Raw genomic sequence first — 27587 nt, forward strand, 5'->3', positions numbered from 1 at the left:
TATTAAGAAAAGTATATATTTATTTATGTGGAAGTGATGTTGGATAGAATTGTGCACTGCTGCCAAACTATTGACAGCTCTCAGTTCTTCGCTGGTATCAGCTGCCCTCTGCTGGTTCCCTATGGGTGAAGCATTTGTGAAGTCGGCTGCATTTTGGGGACTTAATTTTTAACTGCAGCTGTGATGAGGGGCGGGGGGGGGGCGCGATAGAAAGCGAAGAAGTGTTGTGGGGCAAATTCCCTTCCCGGTGTCGATGGGAACAAATTATTTATTTCCAGAACGGTGCATCAAACAAGGTAAGTGGATCTGCGTGCGGGATCTCGATGTTCTGACAATTCCCGGCCATTCCCGTGCTCCCCTCTGGAGATTCTCGTGTTCACTCGTACCACTGGCCCCCATCTTGCCTCTTGACTGGTTTGAGAGGAGCAACCCAACATGTCGTCCCTGGCCCAGGGAATTCAGCAGTCGCTGCTGCGACAGTGCAGGGCTATCTGGGGTTGCAAAGAAGGAGCGAGTCACTTACTGGAGTGTGGGGGAGGGAGATAGAAGAGTGTAGTCACATCATAGATATGTTCCTGCATTTGTAATCCAGAGGCCTGGACAAATGATCTGCAAACGTGAGTTCAAATCCCACCACAGCAGCTGGGGAATTTAAATTCAACTCATGAAATAAACCTGGAATAAAAAGCTAGTATCATTCATGGTGACCATGACTATGGTTGGAAAAACCCATCCGATTCACTCGTGTTCTCAAGAGCAACTGGGGATGGGCATGAACTGCTTGCCATGCAAGTGATGCTCATGTCACTGAATTTTTAAAAAATTCCGTCGAGGGATACTGCCTCGGAGTGAAGGGGTGATGCGGGGAGAGAGCAATGGAGGAGCAGAAATAATGCTGAGTTCTGTTGCTTTTCTTCTTGCCTTCCAGGTGGAGGTGAAACCCTACGTCTTGGTCGACCAGCTGTGCGATGAGTGCCAGGGCGCCCACTGCAACGGCAAGTTTGCCCCCTTCTTCTGCGCCAACATCACATGCCTGCAGTACTACTGCGACTACTGCTGGACGACCATCCACTCCCAGGCCGGCCGCGAGTACCACAAGCCGCTGGTGAAGGAGGGTGGCGAAAGGCTGCGACAGCTCCCATTTCGCTGGAGCTGAGCTCAGCCTTTCCCTTGGTGTTTCCTTTGGAGAAGGTGACGTGAAACTGTGGGACCCACCAATCGATATTTAGTGGCTATTTGTTAACCTGCCGTTCCTTTATCTAGAAGTGTTGTGCACAGAATTTCCGACCCAATATATCTTTGTTTAAAAAAAAAATCTGACTTTGCCTGTTCACCCATCTTGCTAGCGCAGATGTATAAATGAAGGTGTAATAATTGTTTTTTTTTTGCGGTTATGAAATTTTTTTCTTTTTTTTCGGTCAGGGATGAGCAGTTTAATGGTTAGATGCGCCAAACAGGGTGAATCTGGGGATGGGGATTGAGGATGTCGCCTGCAGGTTGCAGTATTGCATCAGTGTAAGGGTGAAGTTGTTTGAGGGGGTTTGCCAGTGCCAGAGTGCATGTGTTGTGTTTCGTAGCGTGGAAATGTGTCAGTGAAGTGTGCCGGCAGTGCTCGGGTGATTGTTGCAGGACCGGGATGGGTGAAATGGGCGAGGATGAGACCTTTCCCTCCTGTGTGGGAGGGGCTGATCTGGATTGTTTGTTGTCTTGTTTCTGCAGAGGGCTGTAGTTGGTTCATTGGGAGCTGAAGGCAGTATCCTTTTGTCATGTGCTCCCTTCACACCTCCCCTTCCCTCCACCTTAAAACCACTCAGTGATGGGGAGCTCTTAGCTCCATGCTGGTGAGATTAAAATTCCAAGACTGCTAGGTAAATCCAGTGGGGCTGAGACTGAAAGAATGGTGATTAATTTTCGGTGGGATTTGTCAGTGGAGCTACAGGTGTAAATGCACATGCCTGTAAGTCAGTGAACCACACACGCACAATACACTTGGTTTGTGCTGAGTGAGTGAGTGAGTCTCACTTTGACCACTCTGAGGATTTGGTGACCGCAGATAATGGGATTACTTCAGATTATCAGACAGTGAGCTTGTGTCTGCTGTTGAGCATTCTTTAGTTAGTCTTCACAAAGACGGTGATGGGGATCGGGGAGTAGGACTTGGAAGTAAAGGAGATCGAATGAGACCTTGATGGGAACTGAGTGTGTTAGTTACTGGCCTTTCTGCAGTCGTGATGGGTCATGTGTAATGAGCTGCGACAGTCTCAATCCAGTTCCCAGTGAGCACGGGCCCAAATCTCTCAAATGCATTTCTGGTGCCATTATGTGCTGAGTTGACATGGATGATTGCAGTGGAAAGAAACTCTGACACCACAGGGGTGCTTTTGAGCTTCAAGCCCCAAGCACATTTCTGGGGCAGAAGAGAGGGTGATTTACTCTGCAGCTTTTCCACCTAGTAGTGCTTGCTACTGATGCTAGGTGCCTGAAATGGGTAGTGTCAGTTCCTCATTAATCAGCACCCCTCACCTTGCTGAGGGCAGAATCCCAAAGTCGTCTTGGATGGCTGATAGCAAGCAAAACTCGGGGGACACAAAGGACAAGACGCTGTGTTGACCAGAGGTTATACCTTTGCAATGCAAGCCTTCATCTGTCTTCCTGGTACACGGCCCACAGTAATGGCAGAGTTGATGTCACTGTGCCAGGAGTAGTCTGGGGTTTGCCTGCAACTGCTCACATTGAGACCATCAGTGTGCTGTTCATCTGCCCTTTGATGCTGTCTTTCCTCTGGTTGTAACTTAATGCAGTCAGCATGCCAACTGGCTCATTGAAAAACTGCAGCCCTGTAGTTTTACTAGAACTTTCTATGTGACTGCTTGGTTCGCAAGCAGCGCCCCTTTACCCTCTGTCACTGCCTCCTATTTCAGCTCAGCTAGTTCTACAATGGGGCAGACGCAGAGGGTAAAGGAGCAGCAGCTATAGGCAAATGTCCTCCTCCTGTGTTACGTGATAGCTCTGCAGTGAAGGAGAGGGGGTGCATAACTGATGCAGGGATGAGAGATGGAGCAGTTTCAGGCAGGCCTGCTCAACTTGGTAGTTGGGAATAGAATGCGTGGGACCGAATCAGGATCACCTCTCTGCCTGTCAGCGTGTCGCCCTGAATTCACAGTCGAGAACGCACGCTCAGCGAACGAATTCAAAGCTCCATAATATTGGGTCACATGTACTTTGAGAATTTAAAGCGTTCAGCCCAGCAGAGCTGTACCACTCTAGAATGCGAGGAGGAGGTTGGAATGAACACTGGTAGAATCCACCAGAGCATGTTGTCCACATGAATGTTTTGAGTCCCGGTGAGGCAAGTTAATTTTTCAAATGATACTGTCGATTCAGCAGCTAAAAATGATGTCCTCTCCCCAATCCATCACCCATCACATTGCGGGCTTTTTTTGAGTTTCAGAGCTGGATTTCTAATGTGTACTTTTCAAGTCTTCTGGACCGAGTATGCAGCCTCCCTCTCTTGGCTCCCCCAATGTTGTTGGCACACGGCCTGCTCTGGAATTCAAAGATACTTCAAAGAAATTCCTTTCCAGACCTCTGAGCTGGTCTCCAGCAGCCCTTACCGCCCCCCCCATCTCTCGCACCACCAGTTGGGATCTTTGCCAGTTCAGTGCACAGTTTTAGGCATGATATTTTGCCTCTTAACATAGTGAGATCACCAGTAACCTGTTACGCTCGAGTCTCCCCTGTTATTTGATGTGGAGGTGGGTGGCTCTACCCTTCATCAAGTTCCCTCATCGGTACGGCCAACATGCTCCAATATTCCAGTGTTGAGGATGTGAAGCCACCGTCAGCACCTCATGACTGACCCGTCCCGCCCCAGCCCTCTGAAAGAGTTGGGCTGTTTCATGTGTTTGTTCAAATCCACCCAAGCATCCTTGGTGTCGTGGAGATGCTAAACGACTTCTTGGATTGTGCCGCAGAAGCACCGAGACAGCTGGGTGTTTCTCAGCACTATTGCACAGCCTCCATTGACAGGCCTATGGTCAGGAGAGCTGAATTTGCTTCGCCGGGTTTATTTGAGTGGCCCTGACCATGTTCTCGAGTTTTTCATCGTTGTTAAGATCAACTGTGATCGCAAAGCACGTAGACTATGAAAGACCTGGGTTTGGTTCAGTTAACGTTTTGTGTTGAGTGAGCTGATTTAGGATTGTATTCAAAGCACCCTTAGTAGAATGGGAGAGCAAAACTCGAGGTAGGGGGGTCACGCTTCTGCTTGTTAGCCCTTTGCATGGGGCTTGGATGAGGCTCAGAGGAGTTGTGGCTGCAATACAATCATAGTGTAGACAAGCATGTCGTGGGTCATTGCTGCAGATTCATTTGAAGAACAGTCAGTTGGACGAATACTGCAGCAGAAAAAGAACTGGCTCAGGAAGTGGCTGCAGCTGATGGGTTGCCAAACGAGTGTGAAGTTGGGTTCAGTTTGCACAAACAGCATTTCCACTCCTTTTTCTTTTCCACACCGCCTCCTCCTCCTCCCCCACTCCGACCCCACGACATCCAATGAAATCATGAAAGCCACCCTACCCTTGCTCTGTCAGAGTGAAATGACTTGTATGCACTTTGTTCAACTAATTCTATTATTCATCAGATTTTTGTTCCTTATTCTCTCTTAATTTTCATCGTTAGGCCCTTGAGGCTCCCCCAGCAGTGCCAAAAGGGACGGAAAAACATGCAAGGAATGCCTCCATTCTCTGACCACCCTTCCATCCCTTGAAAAGCCATCACCAAGTTCTCTGTTCATTAGTCAGTTCCTGCTGAGTGTAACACACGTAGCCAGTGTCTCCTGGTACCATAGTGCTTGTGTAGTGTTTGTTGCAGTCCTGTTCCCTGGATTTTAACAGACACCAAAGTTTCTTGTTTAATTTTCTTATCAAATGTCTTGATAGAAGAATAAATAGGCACAACAAGCAATGCGCACGAAGGTCATGTGTTCGTTTGTATATTGATTTCTTGCAGTCTCAGCCATTTAGAAAAGGTGTCTTGTATGAAAAAAAGAAAGATTTGTGAGGAATGGATAGCTAAGGTGGTTCCCTGGATGGTCAGACATCCGCCCAGTTGGTTGACCTTGAAGAACAGTGGCCCAAATGAGATTCTAAACCAAGGGCTTTTTAATTCCTCATCAGTCACCATTGCTGGTTCGGCAACAAAGTGATGAGAAATTTTGCGTGTCTGATTTTTGCTCCATCAAGATGGAAGTGCTTCATCGCGAAACAGTAGCCAGGTTAGCAAGCAGGGCAGGCCAGACAGGGGAGAGGTGGCATCCTCACAGGTTTTGAGTTTTCCGATCTCAACAGAGGCAGCTTGGAGGGCTGAAGATTGAAGAGGTGAAAAGTTAATCAGGGCCTCCCCGTCCCAGATACCACCGTGTGACTTGTGGCAAGTGTGGGAGATGGGCGAGCAGAACACCAGGCTGAACTGTGCTACTGTCCACTCACTGCGCCGAATGGCTGAATAATGGTCACAAAAACAGATAGGAGAGGTGGGCTCATGCTGCACTGCAAGAGTTTGCAGAGGAGGAGGAGAAATTTGGTGATGTGATGGATAGCAAAATTCACAAAATGGCCTCTATGAGGCGTGTACGTGTGCTCTATGATATCCTCGGAGTGCTGTGGTGGTGAGGGAAGTAAGACGGGGAGGGGAAAGTGCTGGTGGGCTTGAGGTGGAGAGGCATAAGTATAATAACCGGGGGCAGTGGGGAGGGAACGGGGGAAAATGTAATATTTCTTGTACAGCAGCTGTCGCATTAACCTAATAATTCAGCCCCCTTTACCGAACTACCAGTGTTTGGGGAAAATTGACACTTGAACTAGATTTTAGCAGTTTTGTAAAGAAAATATATAAATCAAAAAATGAGATGCTGCTTTTTCTACTAAAGAGTCACATGATTTTTGTATTTTTGTATCGCAACTTTATTGTCCAGTGATGTTTTCTATTACTAATGCTTGGATGTAATGTTAAACATGGACGTGTGACTCTGTAGATATCTAGTAGATACCTCAGTTTTTTTTTTCAATTTTAAATTCTTATTTTTTTCTCTAAAATAAGTATATTTCGGTTCTGCAAAGACTGACAGATAATTTATCTTTTAGTTTAGTTGGGAGATAACATATATATAAATACATATAAATATATATATAAAACAGTATGCACACTGTAAAATTAAAAACGTATGAGGTCCTGAGGTATAATGTTTGACAATGAGAATTTGCCAAATAAACGCTTGATTTCTGTGAGAAATTTCTTTCCATGTGCTTTCTTCTTGTGTGCACATTTGTGTCATGGGCTCAAACACTTTTGGACAAGTTGAAGATGCAATGCAAGCTAAGGTTGGGAGTGTTCTCGATATTATATGCCTTCTGATGTGTGACCGAAGCTGCATGTGTTTCCATTGTGCATCCAAGGAATGGATATTTCTGGTCCTGCTAACATTCTGTTTCTGTAAAGACCGTCAGGCTGGTGTGTTGCATCATTTAAGTTGGGGAGTGGGCAGAAAAATATGACAAGACGACACAAAACCAGGAAGGAGGTAACAAAGTGCCTTTGTGAATTTCAGACTCAATTATTCAAATACACTCCTGCCGGCCTCACACTTTCCACCTGCCGTAATATTCTGCTCATCCAAACCTCTGCTGTCCATGTCCGAATTGGCACCAAGTCTTGTTCACCTCTCGCCCTTGTGATCATGGACCTACACTGGCTACCAGCCTTGGAACACCTCGAATTTAAAATTCTCAAACGAGTCTTCAAATCCCTTCATGGTCCCTCGAATCTGTAACCTCCTCCTACTTGCCAGAAATCTCTCCGTTCCTATGATTCTGGTCTCTGGTGCCACCCCTGACGTTTATCACCCCACTATTGGTGACCATGCCTTCAGCCATCTAGGCCCTAAACTCTGGAATTCCCCTCTTCTCTACCTCTCCTCCTCTAAGATGCTCCATAAAACCTTCCTTCCTGAGTAAGCTTTTGGTCACCTGTCCTACCAGCTCTGGCTTGGTGTCACATTTTTCATGACAAGGCTTCTGTGAAGTGGTTTGGGACGTTGTACAACTGTACAGATGCTACATAAATGCAAGTTGTTGGGGAAAATTGAACTGCTAAAAGACTTTTAAGCAAAAGACAGGTGCAGTGGAACAACAGTGGCTCCAGTTTAGAGATTGATAGCTGTGGGAGGGAAAGGATAGGAGCAGAGTCCTCTCTCGGTTACCAATACATAGCAATATTGCTTGTCCTCATTGAAACATCCACCCATGTGCTGCAAGTACCATCCACACACACTGTCTGCTTGTGCAAACCACCATGTTGCCAATCAATAACATGGCACACAATAAAGATATACCATCATATATTTGTACAATCATAGCGAAGAGTCGTGCAAAGCAGTCCCTGAGCAACACATTGGCACGAGTGTCCCAACATGATCTGCTGCAGGAGCAAAGCCAAGCCATTGACCATTTTCTAAATAAAAATGTTTCACTGTTCTGCATCCTTGTTAAGAATGACCAATGTGAAGGAGAACTTGCATAAGCTGCAGAAACAGATAAAATAGTCCCTTCAATTGCAAGCTTTAAAAAATACGAAGACTTTCTGGAAATGCAACTCACCAGTTTGCTGACAAATGCAACATCTAAACAATTGCCCCTTGCTCGTCCATTTTCCACTGACACACAGGAGTGGGAGCTTGGCTATTCAAGTCCTTCAGCCCGTGCGACCAGTACATCTTTTATCAGAGGTAGTTCAAACAGGTTTGCAGCTGATAGTTGTGGTTATATGTCCCAGTTGACGACTGGAGCCAATAATCATGTCTCATTCCAGTGCAATACTGCATTGCCAGAGATGATGCTTCTGTAAAAGGGGTCCCCAAAGCCTCAGAGATGGCTCAAAGGGTCATAAATGGGTAATTTTCTGGTTGGCAAGATGTAACGAGTGCTGTGCAACAGGGATCTGTGCTGGGGCCTGAACTTTTTACAATTTATATCAATGACTTTGAAGAAGGGACCGAAGGTATGTTTGTTAAATTTGCTGATGACACAAAGATAGGTAGGAAAGTAACTTGTGAAGAGGACCTAAGGGGGTTATAAAGGGATATAGATAGGTTAAGTGAGTGGGCAAAGACCTGGCAAATGCAGTATAATGTGGGAACATGTGAAATTGTCCACTTTGGCAAGAAGAATAAAAAAGCATATTATCTAAATGGTGAGAGATTGCAGAGCTGTGAGATGCAGAGGGATCTGGGTGTCCTAGTGCATGAATCGCACGAGGTTAGTATGCAGGTACAGCACGTAATTAGGAAAGCTAATAGAATGTTATCGTTTATCGCGAGGATAATTGAATACAAAAGTTGGGAGGTTACGCTTCAGTTATACAGGACATTGGTGAGGCCACATCTGGAGTACTGTGTACAGTACTGGCCTCCTTATTTAAGGATATAAATGCATTGGATGCAGTACAGAGAATGTTTACTAGACTAATACCTGGAATGGACGAGCTGTCTTATGAGGAAAGGTTGGACAGGCTGGGCTTGTATCCGCTGGAATTTAGAAGAGTAAGAGGCACCTTGATTGAAACATAGAAGATCCTGAGGGGTCTCAACAGGGTGGTTGTGGAAAGGATGTTTCCTCTTGTGGGAGAATCTTGTACCAGAAGTCACTGTTTAAAAATAACGGGTCGCCCATTTAAGACCGAGATGAGAAGACATTTCTTTCTCTGAGGATCCTGAGTCTTTGGAATTCTCTTCTTCAAAACGTGGTGGAAGCAGAGTCTCTGAATATTTTTAAGGCAGAGGTAGATAGATTCTTGATAAGCAAGGGGGTGGAAGGTTATCAGGGGTAGGTGAAAATGTGGAGTAATCAGTTCAACCTGAACTTATTGAATGGCAGAGCAGGCTCGAAGGGCCGAGTGGCCTACTCCTGCTCCTAATTCGTAGGTTCCAAAACATTAACTTCATTCCTGTTTGGAGATATTAAATATGTGCCACATTGCCAACACCTCACTTCAAGCAACCTGTTTACCATGATGCACATCGATACATAATAGTAACGATAAGGCACTTCTACCCTTCCTCTGCTGATAACGCACAATTATTTGTCAGCTGCAAAGGAAATTAAAAAGCTCCATTCAGAAAGACCTTTCGCATGATCAGGAACTCACAAAGCAGTGCCACAGGATCTTGGACATCCACCAAAAAAAAATGCAGCTCGAGCCATGCTGTCACGTCTTATTCAAAGCAGTGCTCCTGCACCACTGAGATGCCAAACTCCATGATGCTGCAAGTCCCCGAGGGAGGCTCAAACCCACAATTTCCTGACGCTCCAGGACAGCGATTTATCACTGAGCCAAGTAGTTCTGAACCCCAACCCGCTCCTAAGTCCAGTTACATTTTAAATGGCAATTTTGGTAAAGCAAGCAGAACAACTGAGTGCCACGTTCCACTCAAGAATTCATCCCAATCACATTGCAAAACAGGTACAGGCCAACATGAGGACTCTGGCGACAAACTATCTGAATTTGGGAGCCATCATACTCACCTGGAGGAAGATGGTGAAAAGGAGGGGTAGCAATGACAATTATCCCAGAGGTTAGCAGCATCACAAAGGTAGTCAAAAAAAAACCTCCATATTTTTTGTACACTTATTTAGTTCACGAGAAATAGTCAAAAGAAGTCTTTCCAATATGCTTACAAAGTCATGAACAGAAATCAGAGGAAATTTCTTGCTCTCTCAGATTACCAAGACAGCAAGTTTAGCATTTGAGTCCTTGCAGGACACGTCATTGCGTAACAAAGAACAGGACAGCACAGGAACAGGCCATTCGGCCCTCCAAGCCTACGCCGATCTTGATGCCTGCCTGAACTAAAACCTTCTGCACTTCCGGGGACCGTATCCCTCTATTCCCATCCTATTCATGTATTTGTCAAGATGCCTCTTAAACGTCATTATCGTACCTGCTTCCACCATCTCCCCCGGCAGCAAGTTCCAGGCACTCACCACCCTCTGTGAAAAGAGCTTGCCCCGCACATCCCCTCTAAACTTTGCCCCTCTCACCTTAAACCTATGTCCCCTAGTAACTGACTCTTCCACCCTGGGAAAAAGCTTCTGACTATCACTCTGTCCATGCCGCTCATAACGTTGTAAACCTCTATCATGTCACCCCTCCACCTCCGTCGTTCCAGTGAAAACAATCCGAGTTTTTCCAACCTCTCCTCATAGCTAATGCCCTCCAGACCAGGCAACATCCTGGTAAACCTCTTCTGGACCCTCTCCAAAGCCTCCACGTCCTTCTGGTAGTGTGGCGACCAGAATTGCACACAATATTCTAAGCGTGGCCTGACTAAAGTTCTGTACAACTGCAGCATAACTTGGCAATTTTTATACTCTATGCCCCGACCGATGAAGGCAAGCATGCCGTATGCCTTCTTGACTACCTTATCCACATGCGTTGCCACTTTCAGTGACCTGTGGACCTGTACGCCCAGATCTCACTGCCTGTCAACACTCCGAAGGGTTCTGCCATTTACTGTATACTTCTCACCTGCATTAGATCTTCCAAAATGCATGACCTCCCATTTGTCCGGATTAAACTCCATCTGCCATTTCTCTGCCCAAGTCTCCAACCGATCTATATCCTGCTGTATCCTCTGACAATCCTCATCACTATCCGCAACTCCACCAACCTTTGTGTCGTCCGCAAACTTACTAATCAGACCGGCTACATTTTCCTCCAATTTCTTGTTTTTAATTTCTGTATCCATCTTGCCAGCTCACCTCTGATCCTGTGTGACTTCACCTTTTGTACCAGTCTGCCATGCGGGACCTTGTCAAAGGCTTTACTGAAGTCCATATAGATAACATCCCTTCCTTCATCAATCATCTTTGACACTTCCTCAAAAAACTCAATCAAATTAGTGAGACACGACCTCCCCTTCACAAAACCATGCTGCCTCTCGCTAATAGGTTTGTTTGTTTCCAAATGGGAGTAAATCCTGTCCCGAAGAATCCTCTCTAATAATTTCCCTACCACTGGCGTAAGGCTCACCGGCCTATAATTTCCTGGATTATCCTTGCTACCCTTCTTAAACAAAGGAACAACATTGTCTATTCTCCAGTCCTCTGGGACCTCACCTGTAGCCAATGAGGATGCAAAGACTCCTGTCAAGGCCCCAGCAATTTCTTCCCTTGCCTCCCTCAGTATTCTGGGGTAGATCCCATCAGGCCCTGGGGACTTATCTACCTTAATGCTTTGCAAGACACCCAACACCTCCTCCATTTTGATAATGAGATGACTGAGACTATCTGCACTCCCTTCCCTCGGCTCGTCATCCACCAAGTCCTTCTCTTTGGTGAATACTGATGCAATGTACTCATTTAGCACCTCGCCCATTTCCTCTGGCTCCACACATAGATTCCCTTCTCTGTCCTTGAGCGGGCCAACCCTCTCCCTAGTTACCCTCTTGCTCTTTATATATGTATAAAAAGCCTTGGGATTATCCTTCATCCTGTTTGCCAATGACTTTTCATGACCCCTTTTCGCCCTCCTGACTCCTTGCTTAAGTTCCTTTCTTCTGTCTTTATATTCCTCAAGGGATTCGTCTGTTCCTAGCCTTCCAGTCCTTATGAATGCTTCCTTTTTCTTTTTGACTAGGCTCACAATATCCCCTGTTATCCAAGGTTACCAAAACTTGCCAAACTTATCCTTCTTCCTCACAGGAACATGCCGGTCCTGGATTCTAATCAACTGACGTTTGAAAGACTCCCACATGTCAGATGTTGATTTACCCTCAAACAGCCGCCCCCCAATCTAAATTCTTCAGTTCCTGCCTAATATTGTTATAATTAGCCTTCCCCCAATTTAGCACCTTCACCCGAGGACTACTCTTATCCTTATCCACAAGTACCTTAAAACTTATGAAATTATGGTCACTGTTCCCGAAATGCTCCCCTACTGAAACTTCGACCACCTGGCCGGGCTCATTCCCCAATCCCAGGTCCAGTACGGCCCCATCCCTAGTTGGGGATATTGTTTCAAGAAGCCCTCCTGGATGCTCCTTACAAATTCTGCCCCATCCAAGCCCCTGTCACTAAGTGAGTCCCAGTCAATATAGGGGAAGTTAAAATCACCCACCACGACAACCCTGTTACCTTTACATCTTTCCAAAATCTGTCTATATATCTGCTCCTCTATCTCCCGCTGGCTGTTGGGAGGCCTGTAGAAAACCCCCAACTTCATGACTGCACCCTTCCTATTCCTGAGCTCCACCTCCGAGGTGTCCTTCCGCAGTACAGCTGTGATATTCTCCTTAAGTAATGCGACTGCCCCACCCCTTTTACATCCCCCTCTATCCCGCCTGAAGCTTCTAAATCCTGGAACATTTAGCTGCCAATCCTGTCCTTCCCTCAACCAAGTCTCTGTAATAGCAACAACATCATAGTTCCAAGTACTAATCCAAGCTCTAAGTTCATCTGCCTTACCTGTTATACTTCTCGCATTGAAACAAATGTACTTCAGACCACCAGTCCCGCTGTGCTCCGCAACATCTCTCTGCCTGCTCTTCCTCTTAGTCTTTCTGGCCTTATTTACTAGTTCCCCCTCATTTATTTTACTTGCTGTCCTACTGCTCTGGTTCCCACCCCCCCTGCCACACTAGTTTAAACCCTCCCGAGTGACGCTAGCAAACCTCGCAGCCAGGATATTTGTGCCCCTCCAGTTAAGATGCAACCCGTCCTTCTCGTACAGGTCCCATCTGTCCCTGAGGAGATCCCAATGGTCCAGATATCTGAAACCCTCCCTTCTACACCAGCTGTTCAGCCACGTGTTTAGCTGCACTATCTTCCTATATCTAGCCTCACTGGCACGTGGCACAGTGAGTAATCCCGAGATTACAACCCTAGAGGTCCTGTCTTTTAACTTTCTACCTAACTCCCTAAACTCCCCCTGCAGGACCTCGTCACTCTTCCTGCCTATGTCGTTGGTACCGATGTGTACCACAACGTCTGGCTTTTCACCCTCCCCCTTCAGAATGCCCCCTGTCCGTTCAGAGACATCCTTGACCCTGGCACCAGGGAGGCAACATACCATCCTGGAGTCTCTTTCACGTCCACAGAAGTGCCTATCTGTGCCCCTGACTACAGAGTCCCCTATAACTATTGCTCTTCTGCGCTTTGTCCCTCCCTGCTGAACAACAGTGCCAGCCGTGGTGCCACTGCTCTGGCTGCTGCTGTTTTCCCCTGATAGGCCATCCCCCCCAACAGTACCCAAAACGGTATACTTGTTAGAGAGGGGGATAGCCACAGGGGATTCCTGCACTGACTGCCTGCCCCTTCTCGCGGTCACCCATCTATCTGCCTGCACCTTGGATGTAACCAGTTCTCTCAAACTCCTGTCTATGACGCTCTCTGCCACCTGCATGCTCCTAAGTGCATCCAGTTGCCGCTCCAACCGATCCATGCGGTCTGTGAGGAGCTGCAACTGGGTACACTTCCTGCAGATGTAGTCATCCGGAACGCTGGAAGCGTCACGGACCTCCCACATCTCACAGGTGAAGCACTTCACCCCTCTAACTGACATTTCTAGCACTAATTAATAAATTAATTTAAGATAAATAAATACTTATTAAATCCTTACTAAATTGTTATAACTTCTGATCCCTAGTGCTAGATTCCGACTATAAATATTAAATGCTAACTAAATACAGTAAACTCCTCCCTCTGGTTTAGTTACTCTACTTACTAATTAGTTAATTGGGGTTTTAATCAATTTTTATCAATGTTTTATTTTCAAATTCAGTAAAAAAAAATTCCTTACCAGCCAATCAGGTCACAGCTTTCCTGTGAAGTCACTTTCAGTTTTTTTATACCAGAGGTAAGTTTTTTATCCTTACTGGTCCGGAACTCTGCCCTCCGAGTCTTCTCCCAGTCAGCTCTGCTCTTTGGAAGCTCTGGGCTCCCCTCACTCTGAGGACAGGTAGGAAATGAAAGGAGCTCCTCACTCCCCCTTTACTGAACTTCCTCACTTACCACACTTCCAGTGTAGCACTCTACTGCAACCCAAATCAGCACTCCAGTGCAAACATGAGGCTCACAGCCTTTGCTCTCTTCCTGGCTTCAAGTCCTACTTCTTGCAGTTACTAAATCAGACACACACTTGAAGAGGTTAATTTGCAGGACTGTGGCACAAAAAGCTGGGGCTAAATTGGACAGTTCTTTCCAAAAGCTGGCGCAGGCACAATGGGCAAAATGACCACCTTCAGTGTTGTGTGATTTCAACCATAATAGCTCAAAGAAATATCTGTATCTATTTGCCCCCAGTGGACCGTCAACAATATCTGCATAAAGCACACATAACTTCACCACTGCTTACCAGCATTCATCCTTTATTGGCACATCACACCAAAAAGACACAAAACCCAATCAAACAGTATACCACCAGCAGAACCGACACCCCAACCTTACAGCTCCTCGCTAAGCATTCATTTCTATTAACACACTATCAATAGCTAGTTCTTTCCTCTGGGAAGGACTCCGCCTTCTGTTGGGAAACATACTCAGTGAAGCCCCTCCTGCTACCAACAGACAAGATTAAACCTCAGAGGACGATCAGTTGCTTGACACTGAGGATGCTGTTCCATCAATGTCCCTGTGTCTGACTGTGCTGCTGCTTTGGACAAAGTAGTTGCCGCAAATCACTGTTGAAGAAACTCAACTGTTCCTGCCTCCAATACAAGATCAGAGGCTGCAAGTAATGTCTATTTTACATAAAAACACAAGTTTTATGCTGGGGAATTGGAACAGCAGTCATCATTTTTTTTTGTAGCCATGTGTGACATCAAATGCACCCAGGTTCAATGCCCAGGTTGGACCTATGTTTCCCAAAGCTCACCATCACTCATGTCTGGTTCTATTGCAGACTTATTGATAAAGGTTAATGATTATGATTGCTATGAATAGTCAACAACTCCATTCTTGTGATATCATGCTCCAACTGGGATGGGAGAAGATGGACTGTGCAGACCTTGCTCTTTTTGCATTTAGCAATTCCAAATATGAGACAAATAACAGCCCCAGCATCATTCCTCCAGTAACAGGCGGCAGAAGGGGACAGTTGCTATGGTTGTTGGGCTCAGGGAGATGGTTAATCTGTTCATTGAGATTTCCTCTGGATATTTTTTGCCTGAATCGTAGCCTCAACTTCTTAATGATGTCTCTACACAGAGCGACCTCAACAGTTCTTACCCAATGTCATTGCACCTCAGTGTGACTTGCCCTCCTGTCCCGTCCACTTTGACACAGCAGAACCACATTTGTGGTGGCCAGAGGTTCTGCTCAAGCAATGCACCCTGAGAAACTACCTGTGCAGCCCAGGACTTGGTATACCTGCAACTGCAACCTTCTGCTGCAGTCAAAGAATCATGCAGCACAGCAGGAAACTATTCACCTCAATGTGGGCATGTTAACGTGATTTGCCTGCTTAAGGAATTTCAGACCAATGTGTTCTATGTTTGTACACTCTTTGCTGAAACAGTTATTTCCAGCGATAAATCTTTTGTTTACAGAACAGTAGCTGTACCGAGCAGTTGCTTTATTATGAGTATTTTCAATGATTTGTACATTGAATACTCAAACTGGGATAAAAAGGATCGTATTTTGCAGAACAATTTCTCTTTTATGCACATGGAGTATCAAACAGAAACTCAGAAAAAGATTCTGAAGAAGGAGTGGATAAAATGATAACGGGGTATTTTCCAGCCCCCTGTCTGCCCAGGGCCAAACTATTCAAGCACTGGCACCATTATCCAGCAACCAGCAGCAGCTTCAGTTGTTGCAGTCGGTGGATGTCCCGCTTGCAGGGTTGGTGTCCTGGAAGATGACTTCACTTGCCTGGGTGTGCTGTGTGCAATATTATTTTTCCCGATTGGGATCCTCTTTTTCTTGGCACTGCGACAGCGGAGATGCCCAAATCGTGCAGCCAGCTTCGGCTAACTGGATCAAAGCGACCAGCCTACCTGTGGCCAAATTTAAATACTTTTTTTTACTGTAAATTCTCTGCAATTGTGTATAAACTATCACAGATGACTTGCCTTCATTATGTTTGACAGAAATAGAAATGTGATCTTTCCAGTCACTGTGTCTATCGTCCTTTTGGCTTGTGTTTAGTGATAAGCTAGCACCGTTCTGGTTTTGGTTTCCAGTCCGGAGGCAAAGGCCGATTCCCGCTTTGAATCTGCTGGCCCATTTTGAAGGACTGAGGCTGCCTCATTGAATTCATAAATAACACAAGTTCAATATGGTGTGTGTGCCGGAGTGGGAAGGAGGCAAATAGCTAGATGATCATGATGGAAGGTGATTATCCCTTCAGTCTGGCCAGGATTCAAACTCCAGGCCCCTGGGATATGCAGGCAGTGTTTCAGCCTGCTCTTTACTGCATGAGCACATGGCCTGACACGACTGAATGGCGCACTAAAGTGAGACATTTGGCAGAGGGAGGGCTTCGTGCTGGCAGCCAAAATGTAGCTTGGTTTGGATTCAGGATCCAGGATCCCTCACACATGGGACAATTTATGAAACAGCAATTGGTATGTTACCAAATTAAGGGGATCAATTGGAAACTATTTGTTCTGTCAGGGATCTATCGTGGCACACTGAAAATCACTGCCACAGTGTTTCTATTGCATTTTCCTCACTGGGATTTTCTGACTCGTCTCCTGAAGTGCCATTCCTCCATCACCCTTGGATGTCGCAATCAAAAGTATCTCCTGTGCGGCAAGATATGGGGTCATCTATCTCAGCACAGGGTGGGAGTCAAACATTGGGTTTGTATGGCTCAGACGCATCATCCCATTAACAACTGGGTCAGAAAGATCCCCACTGCTTTTGTGAATTAAATTCTGAGGGCAGGTTGCATAAACTTGAGTTTGGAAGGTTCCGGAGTGATCTAATCAAGGTGTTTAAAGTGATGAATTCAACTGGGTATGTTATGATCATCTGGTTCACAGTTTATACCAATTTTCCAGAGTTAACTTTTAATTTGAATAGTTTTTTTTTCAATGTAAGACAAATGAAACCACCTAGTTTGAGAAGCTGGTAAACAAACCTCAGGTGGTTACAAGTCAAAGGGTGGCCCATGTTTATTTAGTAAGGTCATATTGGGAAGAGTGAAGACCCTGCAGAATGGGAACTTCTCTTAACTTGTTGATGGAGACTGTATCTCTACAGCTACCTCAGTCAGGGGTTTAAATTATTCATATGATTTCCCAGAACAAAGATAAGATTTGGAGTTGGAGTTAATTAGCTTAAATTGATATCTGGGGCATCCCACATATATAACATGGCTACGGAGATAGATGATGTGGGGAGCGCCTGATGGGTTTTTGATCTGTGTGCTTGCTGGCACAGTCAGTCAGCTGGCTTTTTGACAAGCAGTCGGCTTTTGAAAAGCAAGTTGGCTTTTGAATTTTAAGGCAGGCCCGTGCTTAAGCTGGGAGGTCCAGATTTGGGAGGTGATCTCATACCTCAGAAGACAGATCAAAAACTAAGGAAATTGAAGTGAATTCCTAAGAACTGTGGTACACTTTGGATTGGTCCCAGGAGAAATGAACAAACCGGCACAATCCTATAAAGTATAGGGAAATTCTTGGGGTCAAAGTTACAGTCAAATAGGAGCGTTCTGTTGAGATTTATAGTTTGAAGTATACATCTTCATGTTCTGTAAAGATCTTAAGTTTAAAATGTAAGTATTTACAAAGTGTTGTTAGTGGTTTTTTGCTTCAACTCATAAAGTTTTTTGTTCAAAACGTGAAATCCTGTGGCACAATTCTTTCAGTAATAACTGGGAATTCGACTTTCTCTTTTGAAAAGCTAACAGCCCCTAATGGAATTGTAAAAGGTAGATACAAAGAAACCATTCCTTTGTTGAGGGAATCCAGAACAAGGGGCCATAATCTTCAGATAATAGCTAGGCCGTTCAGGAGTCATGTCATGAAGCATTTTTCCACAAAATGGTTTGTGGAAGTGTGGACTTCTCTCCCGCAAAATCTTGTGGATGCTCGGGGACAATTGGAGCTTTGAAGACTGAGGCAGATAGCTTTTTATTAGCTAAGGGATATGGATGAACGGTTGATAAATGGAATTGAGATACAGATCAGCCATGATCTAACTGAATGGCAGAGCAGGCCCAAGGGGCTACTCCTGTTTCTAATGTTTGAGGGAGCTCTCTGCCTCTCTTTAAGTCACTCTTTGTGTGAACACAAAGATAGCCCTTTTCCCAGTTGTCCTTGATGCACTTCATAATACAGATGCCCATTATACTCAGTTGGATGTTTTACATCTTCTGAGGCAATATATTCTCAATGTGTGTAGTTTGAAATGACCACCCCTGGGTTTTTGGATTGCATTCTACCATCAAAGCCGGCCACCAACAAACTGTAATCATTACCATACACATTGCTTGCTCAAACAGTTTCACTCCAGCTAGACTGTTGGCAATTTCGAGAGAGACTCTTTTCTTGCAAGTTGTTCTGATGATCCTTGCCAAAATAGAAAAATAATGCACTGATCATGAGAATATAATTGCCGCATATGACTAGGATCAGTGCCCAGATACAGAGCTTCAACATCCTGCATACTTTACAAATCCAATTTCTACACTCCAAGCACAGTGGATCATGGTCAGTTCTGCCTGAGGCAAGTGGGTGCGTGCCAATGTGGGGAAGAGGGAGCATACAGCCCACAATAGGTGAACATACAGTCTCCTCGCGCGCAATTCACAGCAGTGGTTCGCAAACATTAAAGAAAGAACGAGCTTGCGGTTCAAAAGATTTGCATTTCTATAGTGTCTTTCACAACTTCAGGTCATCACAAAGCACTTTAAAGTCACTGAAGTACTTTTGAAGTGTAGTCACTGCAGTAATGTTGGAAATGAAGCAGCCAATTTATACACAGCAAGCTCCCACAAATAGCAGTGTATTCATGACCAGATACTCCTTTTTTTTAAGTGATGCTCGTCAAAATAGTGACATGGGATTTTTTTTTAATGTCCATCTGAGAGGGCTGATGGGGCCTCAGTTTAACGTTCCAACTGAAAGTTGGCATCTCCAACAGTGCAGCACTCCCTCAGTACTGCACTGAAAGAAAAAAAAGGCTTACATTTGCACTGGAATGTTAACCTTGATTTCTGTGTTTAAGTTCCTGGAGTGGGATTTGAACCTTCGAACTCTGATGCAGAGGCAAGAATGCTACCCTCTGAGGCACAGCTAACTCTTTATATTGCTTTTCACCACCTCACCATCTTGCAGCAACTCTTAGTGACACTGAAATAATTACTTGAGGTGGAAACGGAGGGGAATAGGGTTGGAGGGGCTCGGCACACCCCCATTGAAACATAGCAGAACAGACTTGTGTCAAGTCATAAAAGGAACTGGTGGTTTTTGGGGAGGAGAATTCAAGGCGCAAGTTTTTTTGTGTGGTGGATTTGAAGTGGTGGCCTTTCTAAAAAGACACATTTTCTCATGCTTACAGCCACAGGGTAGGTACAGATTGAAACCTGTAAAAGGCAAATTTAAAACTGATGTCAACGGGTAATCAACACATAGACGTCAGGGAGAATAACAGAGAGATAAACTATGGAATCATTTCAGAAACAACTTGAGTTCTCTGACAAGGGACTGTAGACACTCTCTGGATGGATGCATCGTTATGCAAAGTGTGATTTTATTTTCCAAAGTTTTGCTTACAATCCACTTATACTAATTTCATATTTTAACACAGACCGACTTTTGAAAATAAAGCCAGCAAGATTTTTCAGTTCAGATTTGCACAGCATTAAAGCTCATTGCTGTGGACTTTTGACATTTTTTGACATAAATCTGATTCCTCTTTGTTTGTACAATGTTCTGAACTGACGGCTTCTGTATCTCTCTCCTTTATTTGAGAAATAAATTGCCTGCTCATCTTGAAAAAAAATCAACTGACACAGAAACCACATTCAAATTCACCTCAAATATACTGAAATGCATCAATGCCAAGTTCTGACAAAGCATCCAAGTGCAGACCAACACAGGGCATGTACACAGCCTGTAAGATGCTTGTCCTACTGAAGCATTATATTCCTCTGATTTCCACCAACATGTACGACTTCAGTCCTTTTCAGAATTCGGCTGTTCTGCATCAAATCTTTTTCGCCCTGCACAATAACACAAGCTGGTCCCCTATTTCCACGCTCCTGTTGAATCAGGAACCATGGACTGTGTTTCAATAAAACATTGTTAGTTACATCACAAATTTATTACTGACATATAATGTAAAACTCTTGCAAGAAGCTTGGTGTACTGTATGAGAATGGCCCCTGCACTGCACGGATGTTCAAAATCTTTGAGGGTCGTCATGGCTGCAATTTTCTTCTTGAACCAGTTGAGGGAGATAGGATCCTTCTCTCCAGTGCACAAAACTGTCAGATTTAACCCACTGAAGAGCTGAAAACAGGAGCTGCCTGCAGTACTGAGTGGTGACAGAGTGGTTTAGGTTTCACTTCCTCCCTCTCCTTAACTCTGCTTTGGATTGCAGTTACGATGTATGTGTTTCCATTGTCTCAGATTGTACATCACCGATGCCAGGAATCAGCCGCAAGTCGCAATGTGTCAGGTTACATGTCCTTCCCGAAAAGTTTTCCATTAAAATAACGGGGAAAAACATATTCCCCCTGGTGAAGAGGTGGGGTGGGGTTGCAGGTCAGGGGAGCGTTTGAACAGAGAGGTGAAGGTGAGCTGGTTTGTTTTGATCCCTGAACTCACTGGAGTGTGTGTGCAAAGGGTGCTTTATTTTTTTTTTTTGGGAGTGGCGGGGGTGGGGGGGGGGGGGGGGGGCGCAGGTAAAGTGATGAGAAAACTTGAGATATCTGAAGGCAGCCTCTTCAACCTAAGTTCACCCACACTGTATGCACAGTCTGCTACATTGATCATCAAAACATATTCTTGCAAACGATAAAGCTCCTTCTCTACCTGCACTTTAGTCAACAGTACCTATATGTTTATCAAAATACTGTGAGCACTGTAGTTCAGGCCAAGGTGTAGAATTATTAAGTTGTGGTCCCAAGAGTTTTCCATGAAAGGGTTACTAAGCTGAAGATGTGTGCTCCGAGTCCTTGTGTCCTTCTACATTTCTCCAGCAATTGGACAGAAGCTGCTGCCTGCATTCCCAAGCATTCTGAATCTCATCATTCAATTTTGCTGCGCTTGAGCCCAGAGCTCTGACAACTTGCACTGAGACAGCACTATTGACACAATAAAATGTCCCAAAGTGCTTTGGAGATGCGAGAACAGATAGTAATGGAGAAACTGTTCGGGGAAGTGACCGCAGGCCTGGTAGAGGTGGTGTGTTTTTTCAAAAGGCTTTTTGGAAGAAGGGAGAGAGGGAAAGAGATGGAAGGGTTGAGAGAGCGAGTTCCATAACGATGGGCCAAGATGACTAAACGTTCTGTGGAAGAAGGATGGTGGTTGGGTTGAGGGTGAAAGAGCACAAGAAGCCTCAGCTGCAAGAGCAGAGGCCATGCACTGGATGGTAAGGCTGGATGAGGTTGAGACGCACAAGTCCATTGAGGGGCATTTAGGGCAGGATTTTAAATTTCATACATTGGTACGGCAAAAAAGAGCCAGTGGCAGTTGGCAAGCACAGAGGTAGTTGCTGTGCGTTTTCGTGGAGTGCTCCCTTGCTGATTCATTAGTGCTGCTTTCCTTTGCATGGGTTCAAACAACTCTATGCTCCCTCACACAAGTGGCCTGTCTTGGCTGTATGAGCCTGCAGACGGTGAGTCTTTTCAACTTTGGGCAAGGCTTCACAGTTCCATGCTGATACTATCTTCATTTGAGACCTCGTGGCCACACTGCTTGCCTGGGTGCAATAGATTTTGATCAATAGCCTAAGTGTGAACCCGTGGATGTTTTTTTTAACACAACCCCCACTCCCTGCCCAGGCTCCAGAACATGGAGGCAAATGATAGCATCTTCTATAGCTGACTCAAACACTCTTGTTATTGACTAATTTACCTCCAGAACTACATGACTGCGTTCCCAAAGTAATTCACTGCCCGAAGCAATTGAAGATGGTTTAACATGAGAAGGCACTATTTAAATGTGCTGGACGATAAGCTGCAATTGAAAAGGATGAGTGTCAGCCAACACAACGTCTCTCAAACAGGGGTCCGTAGAGGCTCTCCAGTCGAGCAGTAACTGGAGGTGGGCTTTGTGTGAGCCAGGTACAGGAACTGCCACCTGTACCTGGCAGTCCCACCTCGAAGGGGAGCGCACATAGAGCAGCTCTGACAGTAGCAACAAGATTACCAGGTCAACCCAGAGTCAGTCTCAAAGGTGGGCGGCAGGCAAGTTCAGCCTTGTTCAAGACAGGGGAGTTTTATAAATATTCAAGCACTTCAACTCAAAGAAAGGTTGCTTAAGTATAAGCTCACCCAGCTATTATGAGTACTATATCATATGGTTAACAAAGGGGTCATGATTACAAATCCATTTGTAAAGGGGTCCTTACAGCAATAAATTTTGAGAACTGCTGAGCCAACACACTTGCAGTGGTACCTCTCATGGAGTTGAGGCTCCTGCCTTGTTCTTCTATTGATGTTTCTCTTGGCACCTGTGTGCACCCAAGGTCTCAGCCTCATATATAATAGCTGTTGGGATCTCTTTCCCAGCTATGTAACATCAGCATAAAGCTCTCGCACAATGCACAATGACCGCTACAGACTACCTTACACAGACCTCATCACAAATCCTGGGATTCATTCCATTCCAGCTTCGGAATCAGGAATTAACTGACTCCGGCCCTCAGTTCTTTGATGCACTGATGACAGTTGTAGATATCCCTGTGAGTGGTCGGTAACTTTAATTTTTCTAACACAGTGCAAGGTCACAAGGGGTCCAGCTAATAATGGTCATATTCTACTGTTCAAAATCGGTTCTACCCTGGTTATGATCATTGCCATTTCCATGGGGCTGGATTTTAACTGTGAGGCCTTGCAGAGGCTTGACTACACTACAGGATAACAAAGTAGCATAAAATCGAAAACAATTGCAAATTTATCCTCTGCTCATGTGTGCTTTCCTCCTTTCCCGACCTCCTGATACATAAAATGCCTCGGTACAATTTATTGTTTTCTTCGATACGAGCATTCATAATAAAATGGAGCATGTTCCTTCACTGAATATTACCGCTGAGCTCCCAAACCCACCTACTGCCAAGAGTACACAACAAGGATAGCACGCTGGCGAGATAAGAGGGGAGAGATGTGTTTAGATGGGTCTCTGATGGCTCTGGTTTACATGGCAGCGTGCATTCGCACATCGGGATTCTGAGAGACAAAGTGTGGCACTGACGTCTCTCTTTCAATGGGGTAGATTTGCACCTTTCTGCCCGAGTATAAAGCTGGCCTTAAGGATCTTCCACACGTTGTAGGAAAAGCGCCCGCTTTTCCATTCCTACAACTGCTGGTCAATCTGCAACTCCAAGGCGACAGGTTGAAAATCCAGCCTGATGATGTATTGAAGCAATTTACAAAGCAAATCTAGGGGGGGGGGGAATTTCTGCAGGGGGTCCACCCAATTTTCCAGTATCTCTCCAGGGTTTCCATCCATCTTTTGCTGAGGGTACTGTGGTCAATTGATGGGCTCCCCCAGAAGCTGATGCTTTGTGACACAGGCTGGGGTGTAAACCCAGAGAATTTCTATTGAATTAAATCAACTCTATTTTGGAGATGTAACAGTATAAATCAGGCTTATGCAAAATATTACTTCATTATAATTCATACTGATAGGTCAGAATTTGAATTCAAGAAAATCTATTTAGGATCGATCTTATAAACAATGATCAATTGAAAGACGATAAACAATGTACCAGGCGGTAGTGAAAATCAGGTGGGGTGTACTTTGGGTGACCAATTCAATATGGTCCATTTTGCATCATCTACCATGGTTACAAGTACCTTTGATGAGAGGGGTGCTCTCAATGTAGGTGGATGCTATACTGGGGGAGATGATGATGGGAGGCACAATGGGCCTATGACCATTCCTCATGGTTCACTTTTTCCTGGCTTCGTCTCCCTATTGTCAGCAGCCTGCAAGCAAGTCAGGTGTTTCCCCGCCACCAAACCCCTCAGTCCAGGGACCAGTGCAGGTGGCGAATAAGAGATAAATTACAAATAATAAAGGGGCAACCAACAAAAATAGCTCAGAAATGGGAAGTCTCGATCATGGTTATTGGTAACGATAACTGCCACTAAATTTATCTTCTATCTCTACCCGATTCTATGAACTCACTCTTTTTTTCTCCCCAGTTCTTTCTCTCCCTCAGACTCTCCTTCACACCTACCTCATCATTCTACTCCATCTTTGCCTCACCAACTGGTGGTTGTCTATGTCTTCCTTTGACTGCAACTGGACATTAAAACAGCCTTAAATGGAACAGGCAAAAAAAAAACATTTAAATTAGAATTACTGAAGTCCAAAAATTAATTTGATTAATTTAATGCAACATAAAATGATTGCCTCAAGGATCCCGATGGAATACTTCAGCAACCATTGAACAATCCAACAACCCTCAATTACTACAGTGCTCCTCCTGGTGATAGCGGGGAGAGGCGCTGAAAGTGCAATTCAGAGAGAACACATAAGAACAAGAGGAGAATTTTTATGGGGGGGTTGGGGGGTGGGGGGGCGGGGAGGGAGAAGGTTGAGGGATTTAAGGAAGGAGTTCCAAAGGATAGGGGTGGATGAATAATCAATAAGAGTGTTGTACAAGGAGAGTTCCAGACACACAGCAATGTGGCTGACTCTTAACTGCTCTCTATAATGAGTAAGCAAGCCGTTCAGTTTTATTAAACCAATGTGAAAAAATCCTTGAAGTCCCTGCCTAATGGCACTGTGGGCATACCTTCACCACCACCTTCTCAAGGGCAATAAATGCTGGCCTTGACAGCGATGCCCTCATCCCCGTGAAAGCGTTAATAAAAAGAAAAATATGCGTCCAGGCGACGTACAGTTGGAGGAAGTGGCGAGGTTGGGATGGGAGGCAGCTAAGGAGGGGCTTTATAAGAGTGACTGAGGATCTTGAAATCAATCCAGTGTGGGGGGAGCAGGGGTACAGGGAGATATTATAATGGTTGGTGAGAGAGCAGGTGTGGGCTGCAGTACAACTAAGTCAATCACTTGGCACAACATTCTCACGCCGAAAGCTGTTCGCATTTCTGGTGTTTTGGCTGCGCTCCTACTTGTCAGCCCAGGATCCATGGAATCCTCCATCAATCAAAACAAGGAGAAAATTCAAGACCCACAGAAAATTTATGATTTGCACACAAAAAAACACAAGAATCCACCAATCTGTGCAGTCACCCTTTACACGTGGATTTTTTTTTAGTAGAAATGGGGCTTTGATGGTTTATGGGCAGAATGGAGGCATTAGTAAATAGCTTACAAAATCCACCAAGAGTTCAGCAGGAACATTTGTGTCAGATGTGTATGATCAAGACAATATTCAAGAAGAACAAGAGGAGAATGGAACAGTTACTTCAATATAAGAGTGCAACAATTATTTCAGCAATCGATTAAACCAGCACTCGGTTTGAAGAATACCAACTTGCTGTTTGCACTACCAGATCAATTAAAGTTGGCTTTCTGCCCTTTCAACTATTTTCTGTGTCTCTCACAAAAGTCAATGTTTATCCAAAAAAAAACACAAAGGGACTACAATACTTGCAGGTCAAAACTTCCTTTGCAATCATGTTTCATCAATTACACAACCCCCCAACACTGAAAAAAGATGGCTGACTCCTTCGTTCTGACGAAGGCCCCACAGTGGAAGACCCAGACTTTGCTCTGCACAGATGTGTACGGATCTGTTGCGTGTTTCCAGCACCTTTCACTTTCATTTCAAGTCTTCAGCTGATGGCTGACAATGCAAAGTTTACACACTAACATGCACTGGACATGATATACAGACACAACTGATTAACATTAGGTGCACAGTTCTTGCAGAGAGTGTTTCTGAAGTAACCGCCCATCTATCATAAAACCCGAGGTGTAAACACTGCCCACACCCAATGTTGAAGGAATGTGAAGCTCATTCCTTCAGTGCTCCATTGGCAAAGTGTAGATCATGAATTCTGCGGTCATCTGCTGCTCTGTTTGGATTATTTCCATGGGGGCTGATGGACAGGATTACAATATGCTAATCCTTGTCCCAACTGGGAGAGGAATGAGAAAGCAAATGTTAACGTGGGGTTGTGGGGGGGGAAGCTCACATATGTGATGTTATTAAAAAAGGAAACTACATTCTAAGAGAATAAAGTGACAATGTGTTGCGAGTTTACCTCATGGTGCTGACCAAAACCACTTTTGACAACCTTTATGAGCAAACATCATGTTCAAAGAATGCGCACTGCTGGCCACTGGTGCTGTGGGCTTTCAAACACGGTCTTTGGATCTTCCAGGCTCAATAAATTGTGTTTCATTCATTTTCTTTGAGAGAAAAGGCTGTTTGACCGGAATGGGAAGTTGGAGCAGTCAAGTAATGATACCTTCAGAAACATGTTCAACCGGTGATGGTCACCCCTACTTCCTCTCAGAATCCTAACATTAAGCCTCGATGTTACTGGCTGTAATGTTATTCTGAGACAGTTCAACAAGCTCCTATGTAACCAATTATCTCCCCGTTTCATAGTACTGCAGACTCACTTGTTTCTAAATGGGTGAATGCCTCTGTTTAACTCGCAGCGAGTGGGATTTGACACAAGTGCAGTGACTGATGGTTCAAAACCAGCAAAGTCAATAGTAGCCTGTAGCTCAAAATGTGAATCACTGACACCAACTCACTCCCTCACTGCAACAGGGATAAATCGAAAGGCTGCTTGCAATAAGCAGCGATGTGTAATTATGAAGGTTGTGAAATCCCTTGGATTGAGATTAACGAGATTTCTGATGCATCTCCAATAAAGTAACAGAGAGAAGGGGTACAATCTGAGTACAAATATGACTGGAACTGTTGTCATCTGTAACAGGTCGACAAACTGATGTTTAATTGATCTGATCATTTATAATTGGTGCACCCTTGCTGGGAATATTTACAAATAAATTCTATTTACATACACATCCAAAGATCTGGACAGTAAACCATATTGCATTTCCTGAGAAATCTTTCCGATATTGTGACTGAGCAGAGCTTGCTCAGGATGGGCTGAACCCAGTGTTCTCCTGGGTTGATGGCACAGGATTCATCCGCCATAGTTGTAGTCTGTTTCGTCACTGTCGCCTTCAGCTGTCATTGAGACAGGACACTGAATCCTGCCTATCTCCTCCAGAGCACTGGCTAAGGAGTCAAGGTCTCTGTCATTTTGATGCTGTGCCTCCCATATGTCCAAGATTGTACCAGCCGGGCTGCTTTTAACCGCAAAATAGCTCAGGTTCCTAGAAAGCAAAGGGGGAGAAACAAAAACACACTCAGAAGGGTTGAGCATCGACGCAGACTAACCAGTCTGGTAAAACCAGTCACTGC

The 27587-nt window shown here is 44.9% G+C and overlaps 2 protein-coding genes across 9 annotated transcripts in view; one reads left to right on the plus strand and one right to left on the minus strand.

The window, feature by feature from the left end:
• The window catches only part of LOC137357076 (cytoplasmic polyadenylation element-binding protein 3-like), a 37496-nt gene extending 31205 nt beyond the window's left edge, over positions 1–6291 (plus strand). Inside the window, exon 8 of the mRNA XM_068023065.1 lies at positions 929–6291. Coding sequence (XP_067879166.1) covers positions 929–1156 — 228 coding nt within the window. The 3' untranslated portion in view covers positions 1157–6291. The remainder of the gene's footprint in view (positions 1–928) is intronic.
• Positions 1–27587, minus strand: part of LOC137357075 (netrin receptor UNC5D-like) — a 442899-nt gene that overhangs the window by 13883 nt on the left and 401429 nt on the right. For 4 of the 8 annotated variants that reach the window (XM_068023062.1, XM_068023061.1, XM_068023059.1 and 1 more), the window contains exon 17: positions 19740–27499. In XM_068023062.1, coding sequence (XP_067879163.1) covers positions 27307–27499 — 193 coding nt within the window. In that variant the 3' untranslated portion in view covers positions 19740–27306. Of the gene's footprint in view, positions 1–19739; positions 27500–27587 lie in introns of those variants that run through there. The other 4 variants (XR_010971132.1, XR_010971130.1, XR_010971131.1 and 1 more) reach the window with 4 other exon arrangements.

Source organism: Heterodontus francisci, chromosome 47 (assembly GCF_036365525.1).
Source record: "Heterodontus francisci isolate sHetFra1 chromosome 47, sHetFra1.hap1, whole genome shotgun sequence".
In the NCBI taxonomy this organism is placed as follows: Eukaryota; Metazoa; Chordata; class Chondrichthyes; order Heterodontiformes; family Heterodontidae; genus Heterodontus; species Heterodontus francisci.